This window comes from Eptatretus burgeri, chromosome 18 (assembly GCF_056783735.1).
Source record: "Eptatretus burgeri isolate ZD-2024b chromosome 18, Ebu_testis_v1, whole genome shotgun sequence".
In the NCBI taxonomy this organism is placed as follows: domain Eukaryota; kingdom Metazoa; phylum Chordata; class Myxini; order Myxiniformes; family Myxinidae; genus Eptatretus; species Eptatretus burgeri.
This window is the reverse complement of record NC_140978.1, coordinates 5,373,680-5,384,674: the sequence shown is the minus strand read 5'-3', so window position 1 is coordinate 5,384,674 and position 10,995 is coordinate 5,373,680. Positions and strand designations below refer to the sequence as shown.

At 42.5% G+C, this 10,995-nt stretch overlaps 1 protein-coding gene across 1 annotated transcript in view; it reads right to left on the bottom strand.

The window, feature by feature from the left end:
* Window positions 1–2,393: 2,393 nt before the first annotated feature.
* Window positions 2,394–10,995, bottom strand: part of LOC147008510 (barH-like 1 homeobox protein) — a 35,227-nt gene continuing 26,625 nt past the window's right edge. Inside the window, exon 4 of the mRNA XM_085864490.1 lies at window positions 2,394–5,051. Coding sequence (XP_085720616.1) covers window positions 4,727–5,051 — 325 coding nt within the window. The 3' untranslated portion in view covers window positions 2,394–4,726. The remainder of the gene's footprint in view (window positions 5,052–10,995) is intronic.

Here is a 10,995-nt window from a genome sequence, read left to right as displayed (position 1 = left end):
AATTCATCATGCATACAAAGCACCTGGCTTTTGGTTGCATAATTTCTCGTGGCACAGCTGTAACATTGATGTAGTGCCGGAGTCCCCCACCCCTCACCCCCCCAACAACAGCTGATTGTAATTTGTGCTTTCTGGTTGCTTTTCAGCAATTATAGCATCACCTTGCTTCCAGCCAACGTTTACTGCCAAAAGAGCATTTTGGAAGAGTATGTGTAATGGTTGCCAGCCAGGCTTGTGGTCGAGCAATGAAGTTACCTTCCTGAAGTGCTTGGAAGACATGATTGGTGCCAAAAGGTTGTTGCACTACCAGGAGGATTGACTGCCAGATACAGCCAGCCCAGTGAGAGGCCCGGAAAGAAGAAGCAGTTACTGACTTGCAACTTCAACAAACAAATTTTCCTTTTGTTCAGAGAATTTGAGCTCAATATTTTGAGAATGTACAAGTTTATAATCTGCCATTGTTCGTCAAGGAGAAGCAAAAGCCAAAATAAAAAGAAAGTAGGATGAGAAAGAACCTAAAAAGGAGCTGCAATCTTTCCTGCAAAAGAATAGCATATCATATTTGACTCTTAACATGGAGCCTGGTGTTGGCGCAGTGGTTAGGGCAGTGGCTTGGGATCCAAAAGGTCCTGAGTTCAAGCCCCGTTGGGCCACTGAATTAATACACCAGGGGGTTGACTCAGCCTGTCATCCTTCCGAGGTCGGCGAAATGAGTACCAGTCTACTGGGCCGGTGTATACCCCGGTTAAAATAGGTGTACCATATCCCTGTGTCGTAAGAGGCGACCAGGGTTGCGGCAGGAAGGGCATCCGGCGTAAAACATGTGCCAAATCACTATGCGGATCATACGGATGATCCGCTGTGGCGACCCGAACGGGAGCAGCCGAAAGAAGAAGAAGAGGAGATTTGACTCTTAACATGGAGGAAACCATTGAAAACATACAACAATGAACATCATGAGACGAGTGGAAGGTTTATTCCATCTGATTAATATTCTGGACCATCAATGTACAGGGTGTCCACATTGAAATGAAACAACTTTAAAACCTCAAAAAACATTTTTATTGAGCATTGCAAACACAGGAATATTCATTCACCCAGCTGAGTTTCATTTGGTATATGGGTACATTGGGGTACGTTCGAGTAAACATTCAACGCCATTCATAGCACAAAGGTACTCTTCCCCCCCCCCACCCCCACACATTTTTTAACATCTCGGGGGTTGCGGAGACCACTGGCTCTTTCATGTGAACAATGTCCTGCACCTTTGTGTAGTAGACTTTGCACTTCACATGTAAAATTTATACATAAAAAGTTATAAGGCTTCAAAGTTGTTTCATTTCAATATGGGCACCCTGTGTAAATCAGGATTGTGTGGCTTCACTGACCCCAGCAGTCTTCAGGTGGTCCCAATGGATCTGTACTAGGAAACTAGTAAAGGGCTGCATCTCATTCTCGGTGCAGGATGTTCAAGAAAACGAGACAGGGAATTATTGTGCCTCTAGTTTTAGGAGAAAGAATCCTTGTGAAGACAGGAATCAACATTCCTTTGGGATTGCTGCATTCCAGAAAGCATTTAAATGAGAACAAATTGCTCGCAAAATTCAATTCTCAAAATCCAATCAGACCACCCCAGTTTTGAAATGCTACAATAAGAATTATTATTATTTTTTTAAACAGCACGAGTTGCTGTGCAATCAGTGCAAAACCAGAATATGTTGTTGGCTGTTGTAGTCATGTGCCACCCATCCTGGAGTTTCTGGGTTTTGACAGACGTCAACACCAGGAGCCGGTAGTACTGGCTCAAGGATGTACATTTCACATTTTTCTCATGTCATTCCATTTGAGAGAGACATTTCGGGAAACAGTGATGAAGATTCATCTGACCAAGTTTATCATGTAGAATGGACTTTCTGAAGAGCCTCCTTGAAATACTTGGTTGTGGAGGAACAAGTTGCATGTGTGTGGTCATTGAAATTCCAGTCTGTTTGATTAATTTGCCATGTCAATATTTACAAGTCCTGGAGTTCTACATGGATTCCCTCGATTCATCTTACAAAATGCTGCCTTTATCCAAGGGTTAATTAGAGAGTTCATATAACATGATACGCCACATGCTTTTCAAGTATATACAGGAGGACGTTGCCGTTCGTGGGGGTTACATTCTTGAAAATCCCCATGAACAGTAAATCTGCAAACTTTGGGGTTAATGAGGGAAATAGGGTTCGGGACCTCAACTTCAAAATTTGTCCAAACTGTACCCTTAATTAACATGTTTGTGCATTGTTTTTATGATATATATTTTCATGAATAAAAGAGTTCTTTGGAACATAAAATAAAGTTTATTTGCTTGCGCTATTATTATTATTATTATTATTATTATTATTACCTCTGCTACCGAAGGTTGTTTGTACCCCCGTCTGTCTGTCTGTCTGTCTGTGAACAGGATATCTCAAACACTTGTGGACGGATTCGGAAGAAACTTGGTGGACAGGTTGGGTGTGTCACAAGGAGAAAGTGATTCGAGAATTTGTTTTAATATTCAAGGTGATTTTTCACCATTGAAAGATGGGGCCAAAATCAATATATAGCATAATATTTGATAAAGTTATGTACGGATACAGATGAAACATGGTGGATGAGTCAGTTAGGTGACAAGAACAAGCCAAATGGATTCTGGTTCAGGTCAGGGTCCAAAACCGGCCTATCAGTGGGATACAAAATGTAAACTGGTCAGCCTGGCAAAGGTATGTGCTGTACCGAGTGTCGTTCTAGTTTTGTATGCAGCCTGTGGCTACTAGTTGCATCATTGCTCGGAGCAGGGTTGTGCCACTGATGCAGTGCCCCCTGTTTCCAGCAAGCTGGTATTCATTTTGCTGTTAGGATTGAGTCAATTTGAGTTGGAAGGATGACAGTCTGAGTCAACCCAGCTGGTATTATTTAACAGCATGCTCGTGGCTCAACTCAAGACCCTAAGATCTTAAGCCAGATTTTTGAGTTAAGATCATTAATTAAACTTAACTTTAATAAAAATGGTGATAAACCTGATCCAATAATGCAATCACGATGTTGATCATTGCTACAATAAAGATGAGTTGATGAAGTTGAATAAGAATGGGCGCCTCTTCTTTACCTCAAAAAAAAAAACATGCCGTGCCATCAAATGCGATGTATTGATATATTTCATGATTATTCGAAGTATTATGAAGATGCTTTGTGTTCTTGTCTTAAAGTGTATAATTCAATGTAAATAATGGTTTAAAGGCATATAAATAAATTCATTCTGGGTATTTCCACCACTTAACCAGCATCTATTACACCACCCTATTTAACACGTTATATCAGTTCTCCCTGCCTGTTGTTTGTGTCCTTTATAACGTCCTTAAAACAGTAAGTTTCCTGTTTGGAATGATTTCCTATTTTGTTTGACTGTCAATCAGGCAGACAGAGTAAAAGTGTTATCTCACTCCATCCTCTCTGTGTATGGGCGATAGATACAAATTCAGAGCCAAAAATACGGTAAAACAGAGCATATTCATGTTCTGATTTGTGTTCAAAATATAACATTCAATTTAAATAAGCTGTTCTTTGATCACAAACTTATCAGACGAACGGATGGACAGGCAGACATGAACCAATTGCTTAACCCCACTTTTCGCTTCGGTTGCGTGGGGTAATAAGTACAAGGGAAGCCCAACTCCATGTTTAACCTGTAATGTGGAACCATTTTCCGCCACCAACTTTCACCATCGACATTCAAAAAGTATTTGGATAGTCCATCGAAGCTTGGAATGAGCCTTCCCAACCTGCATGTGTATATTCCCCACAATACTAAAGCAGCATGTACTTTATAAATATGTGCAGCAGGTGTTGAAACTTGGTTGCAATCACGATCGATGTAACGAGCTAATTGTGTCTTTCCATGTGGAATGGTGATTTGGTGTCAGAGCTGGTTCAAGACATATCCTTCACCAGTCAACCTTATGAAACTGAAAGTAACAGGTCATACCAAAGTGTAGATTATCACAAGCAGGACAACATTTCGATGGATCTTAATACAAAACCTGAAACGTGCAATGGCACTATGATGCACCAGATATTGTACAAAGTGATAGAGTGAGACCACAATCCCAATACTTCCGGTAATATTGTACATATTTATATAGAAACGATCCATAATAAGTCTATTCTGAAGCCCCATGGCCACCGGCCCTCCACCATCCCTACCTGCATCTTTGTTGGCAAATTGAAAATTGAAGCTTGAAGATGTACACCAATCTATGTATGTACAATTTTAACCTACATGCCTGTAAACACCATATAGTAACTTAGACTCGTGTGAATAATGGAAATCCAGCTTTAACAAAAGCAAAGGGCTGGTTCACTTGTTATTCTTCCTCCATTTAAACACGAGTAGTTGACAATATAAGAATAATCGCAGTTCAGTGAGAGATAATTGTGAGGTTCATTAGTGAGAAGGAGGCTCAACTGACAGATTAAGGCCTTCAAGTTAATAGTGTGGCCTGTGTTCAGAGAATTTGGCCTTTAAGTGAGGTCTAAGAGCACAGATAATTAATATTTGGTAATACATTCTGATTAAGAAGGTGCACAGGGCGAGGTGAAGATGAAGAGTAAACGTGGCAGGAAGAGTGAGGTCGAACTGTGAGTCTAGAATCTGGTTCTTGAGTGAGTTGAAGCCTGGTTGGCTCTTCACTTTGGCCTAAGTTTAATGATGCCCAATGAAGGCTGTCACTGTGCTATCGTGCAGAACCATACGAGGTAGTATTCCTTCTTGAGGTGTTGTTGTCCCCACCAGGTTTTCCCTTGTACCTCCATTAACTAAATCTCCCTGCCCTGGTGACCTATATATAAACATGGTGGCAGCAGATGTAGGGTCTAAATGAGTGAGAGATAATGGAATACTCGGTGGCGGTTGTGGTCCAGCTCCAGGACACAAGTATGGCATGTGGAAGAGACGCTGTAGGGCTGAGTAGGTACTGGCATCTGTCAACAACTCTACACCAACCGCAGTCTGTCTCTTCCATTTAGTCCTGAGAAGAAAGGAAGATTAGAATTGGCTTTTTACACTTTATGTTAATCACGTCACTGCCATTGTCTATATCCTGGCGACATTGTTGCATCTGCTTATCAGGGCAGTGACGTGAAAGTAAAGTCTACGTGGCACATCAATTATAATAATTGTTGACATTTTCATAAATTTTATGTCATGGATATGTAATTGCACATTCACGAATTAAATAACAGCAGAACAGGAAAAGGACCTCTGGATAATGATAAAAAAAACCTAAAAACATCATGTTGTCATGTACATATAGAGTCTCGTAGATCTGAAAAATGATTTGTCCAGGAGAACAATAAATGATACACAAGTGTGTTCCAGTCACTGATTTGTATAATATGGATAGTTCAAGCATCATGCTAGCCTATTGTAACTGTCGCCAGCCTGTCGCCATGTTAACACACTCAAATCATAGATTCGCTGCAATTGGTTGAATGTTGAGAAAGGGCAACTGCAGACCTTTCTGAACGTTTTTCAGTTAAAACGATGGTATTGTTGCGGTTCTGCGAAACCGTCCCTCCCCGAGGCAAATGCATACAACATATCGTGGTCCCCAGGCAGTTATTTCATCAGTATTCATTTTTTTTTAGCCCTTACCTCATGTCTAGTGGGTATATGGGACAAAATGTGTTGTGAGGGCTTTTTGGCAGGTCTTTAATTCCATTCTCTATTCCTTTATGTATTTTATTTACTCCACTTCGCACACATGACCTGTCCTTCATGCAAGCATGCACGTACGTTAACAGACGGCTTCGTGAGCATATGCCGCCAAAACACTGCTCAAACCACGCGCCATTCCCCAACGGACAATCAATTTCAACCTTCTTCGTACTCGAACCACAATGCTACAACCTTCATACGACCACCACAACACCTTCCGAAAAATCCCCACAATAACCGTTGCTCACCCACCTCACCACAATCACTACAAACGTTTCACCCACCTCACCACAATGCTTCAAGCACAACCGCTACGAATGCTGCAACCACAGTCAGTACCCCCGGATGCCCGCCACTTTCCCTTGAGGATATTGGGGAACCATGGATGTTACCTACCATAACAGATGCTTGTGTCTGGAACGTTTTGGCATGTACTTTGAAGCGCAAGTATGCGCTGGAATTCATTCAACATCGCCTGAATAACCCCAGCACTCCGCTCAATCACAATCCCCATTTGGTATCCAGGACACATTCATGGCCGGAAAGTGCTCCCAGAAACCCGCGTCCCATGTAAATATCGGAGCTCCGTCGCGTGGCTGAGTTTGGGGGTAAACGAGGCCATTTTCAGCTTTGGAGCCTCACAAGGGCAGGGCTACTTATTGGCAAAGCGTCCATGCACCAAAGGGGGTGCTGGAAAATGCCTACCGACCATCCTGATCCAACTTTGGAGTCCTCACTCGTGTGACATCTATAAAACACCTAGGCTGAAGAGATGCTGAGAGTGTAGAGAGTGTAGTAGAGCATAGTAGTTGCTGAGTCATCGCTGTGCGCTGGGGAGTTGCCAATGTCTGAGTGCTGGGAGCTGAGTGAGGAGAAGAGTTCTGGCTTGATCAGCGGCACGAGAAGGAAGGCAGAATGGAGTAGGCAAAGCAGAGTGCTGGGTGAGTGAGTGAACAGAATGCCAGACCGAACATATATATCCGACCGTTAGAATTTACATTTACAGACGTTCTCACATGTCATTGTTAAGCTATCCTCTTACACATTCTGTCTCTTATCTTCTGCTCGTCTGCTGTGGATGCACAAGAGCTAAAAGAGCAACCCTACAGACATGCTCATCTTCTCATTTTTTTCCTTCTTTGCACCTCCTCACTCATGCACCTTATATTCCCCTAGTTTTCTTGCCTCCACCTCCTCCTAAGCGACTGGGAAGCGTGGGCCCATCGGCTGCACCAGGTGTCATCGAGGTCGCAATCACCTTGAACTGTATCTTTCTTGATACTCCAATTTCCTCGGGAACAAATCTGATGATGCCTGTCCTAGTACAAGATAAGATTGTAGAAGTATTTGATCAGGTTGGCTTTGCACTGCGTCCTCTTTTGTATGTAACTGTTTTTCTTTTGCTGCACCACACAAATCCTTACTTTCTCCTGCTGCACATATTGCTTTGTATTAAAACCTTTTATTGTGTCGCATGCCCTTTCCTCGCCTTTATCTATATTAATATTTCGGCACGCCCCTTTCTTTGTTCCACCATCAGATTTTTGTTACTGCAGGAAATGAAACAAGCTTTGACATATATAGTAATTATATTATTGTCTTCCTTAAGAGGCCCCTCAAAATTCGTTTTGATGATTATGGTAGTTAAATCTTATATATTATATATCTTCCATATCTATAAAGCTGAGGATGTGTGTGTGTGTGTGTGTGTGTGTGTGTGTGTGTGTGTGTGTGTGTGTGTGTGTGTGTGTGTGTGTGTATGGTCATTATGCATTTACAGAAACTCCAACCGATTCCATTCAAATTCGGTACGATTATGGCTTTTGGTCCAACTTCGGTCATGGGCTATAAATTTTTTCCATAACACTTCCGATATTCGAAAAAAATCGATAAATCGATATCCCTTATGGGATTTTTCATTCAAATCCACTCAAGTTTAAGGCCTACAGGGGACGCAAATTTCCACTTTTCCCCAGGCGCCGTTTACCTCCGCTACGCCAAGCTGTTAGGGTTAGGGTTAGTGTTCGGGTAGCTCACCCTAACCCTAACAGCTAACCCTAACTCTAACCCTAACCCGAACAGCTATTCAGGAAATTTGCAAGAAAGCCCGGGCAACGCCGGCCTTTACTACTTGTTATAAATAAATTGCTTATATTAAAAATGTACCCAGCTCGTTCTGTCTTTTCCTCCATTGGTCCAGCGTAGTCTGCACACTGCATAGCCGGGAAGTTCTGCCCCACTGATTTGCTGTTGTTACATTTAATGTAAGTTAATATAAGTATGCATCAAAGATTCAACACTCGCTTGGTGCGGTCAATCCACCGGAAACGGTAACACGCGAAGTAGTGTAACCCTGCCAGGACTAACGGTACCAATTGGTGTTTGTGGTTGCTTCGCAATTTGCCAGCACATTGAGTTATCTGTGCCTGGTGGCCTCAGGACTGGGAGTTCGGGAGGGACCCGAATGTTTCCCCTCGTGGCGAGCCTCGAACCCCAGATCCACAACGGTATCAATAGTACAAAGTATTTTTTTGTGAGCAGTAAGTAAAAATATAAGTTACTGCATGGGCAGAAAATACTTTAAATAGAAGGGTCATTCTAAAAATTTTAATCACTTCACTGCAATTCTTCATTTAAAAGATGTAGCCGATTGCAAAGTTGCATGTACGCAGTTTCACGACTTTTTATTTTATTTTATTAATATGCAAGAAAACAAACATGACATATCAACCAAAGCTTTTTGTACTGTACTTCTCAAGGTTGAATAGTAGCAATAGAACACAGGAAGTGAGAGAGCATACATAAATAAGCTTGCCTATGTAAGATCGACGCTGATTGGTTCTTCGGTTATGACGTCATCGTAATCTGAGCCCTCATTGCATTGATTAGCTCACAATCATCAGTGTATCTGGCTCTGATTGGCTGGAGCAGAGTACAGGGTGATGACTCACCATTTGCATCAACATCTTGGGGGTGGGGGGGGGGTGCAAAGCCCCAAAGCCGATGACTCACCATTTGCATGTATACCTTGGACAGCGGTCCGAGCAACAGCTTTGTTTCCATGTTGAAAGAGAATGAGAGAATGTACAAATTCCTTTTGATGACATAACACAGAGTCCGTGGAAAAGATGAAGGTTGCTTCCAACATACGTAGATGTGAAACACTCCGACCTCGGCTCAATATCTTGAACATATCTGCATTGTACTGGTCTGCACAGCCGAGGCTGGCACCTAACTGCTGTGCAATGGCAGAAGAACAAGAAATGGCTGACGGCCCTTGAATGTTCCTCCATGCTCACACTAGTTGTGTCCTAACTCTCTCACATTGGTTGCTTATGTCAGTCAACAAGGATGTTCTTCCCGCCTCACAATTCAGCAATGTTATCGATGAGTTTAAGTGCCGATGTGAAGCTAGGTACATGGGCCGTAAAACCCAAAGGCTGGCTGATCCTATAAAATGGCATGTCCCTCTGGCAATTTGAGAAAATAACTTGAGAGTGAGGAAGAAGTTGCTGACTGGGAATTCTCCATCGTGCGATGTCCTTCCTCGGCCCACCTGAGCTCCTGACCACATACAAAGCTTTTTCCCGCAGCCTGATAGAGTACTGCATTCTCCTCTGGGCTGGTGCTTCTGCCTCTCACCTTTCTCGGCTTCACTCTGTGGAAAACAAGGGATTTAGGATCATTGGCATCTCCCGCAATGAGGCTGAGTCTTTGGGCCTCTCACTCTCTCACCACAGGCTGGTCGGTGGTCTTTCTGTCTTCTACTCTCTCCTCTCTGGTCTCCCCCCCACCCCCTCTCTGTCTGCGATTTGTCCCCATCATATTTCTGCAGGGCACTCAAGGTCCACCAACAACCCCCTTCTGTTAAAACTACCAAATCACGAATCACTGCTCACCTTCACTCTTTCAATCCTCTTTTTTTCCCACCTTTGGAATAAACTCCCTCACTCTCTTCAATCCCTTCTTCCGTCCAGGCTTTCAAAACAGCTGTTCACCACCACCTCTTATCTTCCCCCATCCAAAACCTCGATCCTTTCTACCCCCGTTAATCCACCCCAAACCCACCTCCTTCAAATTCCCTGCGGTGACAATCTTGTATCCCCTGTATTCCCTGCCCCATCCCTCTCCCTTCCACAGATCTCCTTATGTCTCTGTTCCCCACTGTTTTGTCCTTCCCTCTCCCGCCCCTCTTGTCTCATGCCCCCCTTGCTGTGCGTTCTGTGTTAGCTCTCATACGAGCCTCGACAATATATACAAAAGAAATAAAAAAATAAAAATTAGGTCTCGTCCATGTTTGTCACACTATTTGCTTTTTCCCAGCAATTAAAATAATGGAATCTTGTACCAAGGACATTGCAGAAATCTTCAGGAAAGAAGATGTCTGAAATGCAAAGTCTTGTTAGGTTCATGGTGATGCAGAAATAAATGCACATGAATTCAAGTCAATATATTTTAGAAAGAAAAAGAAGAAATATCCATAAAGCTTCAGGGAGTATAAACATTTTGCAGCAACAGAAGAGGTTGACAACTACCTTCACTGTTTTCAGGACACTGCAGCAGGAAGTCTTCTATTCTGGGAACCAAAAGTTGGGTGACTGCTGGAAGAAGTGCAATGAAGAGGATGGAGACTATGTGGAACAATATCACTTTAAACTAGAACGGGCACTCAGTAGAGCGCATACCTTCGCCAACGCTACATTTTGCGCCCCTCCCCCCCAGAATCCGTTGATTGTGAGGGTATTTAATCCCATACCACATCTGCCATCTCATATGTGTTATGATGGCTTAAAAACATTAAATTTCCTGCTGTTTGACACCGATTCATGTACATTGTACAATTTCAGTATGAACTCCTTGACCTTTTTGGGTGTCGGTGTCAAGTCAATGTGATGACAACTGGTCATATTATAAGAAATTATTTTCTGGCATTTTAGGGGCATTTAGCACACACGAGTTTCCGTTTTTCTAAATAAGTTATTTATTGTGAACAAACAAACATTCATTTTCAGAAAGTATGACATCTGAAAGTACTAATTCAGCTGTGTGTACTATATGTAGAGCGTATGACATTAGCTAGTTGCATGATAGGGGGTTGAAGTACTATCGATAAATAGAACTATAAGTTGTGAAATACGCCTCTCCTTGTGCCAAAGTCCCATTGGTTTGCATGGAGAGAACTATGTTTTTGCCTGCTAATCCGTTTTTATTACCTGCATCCTTACAACTGTAAAATGTGCATATCTTTTATTTTT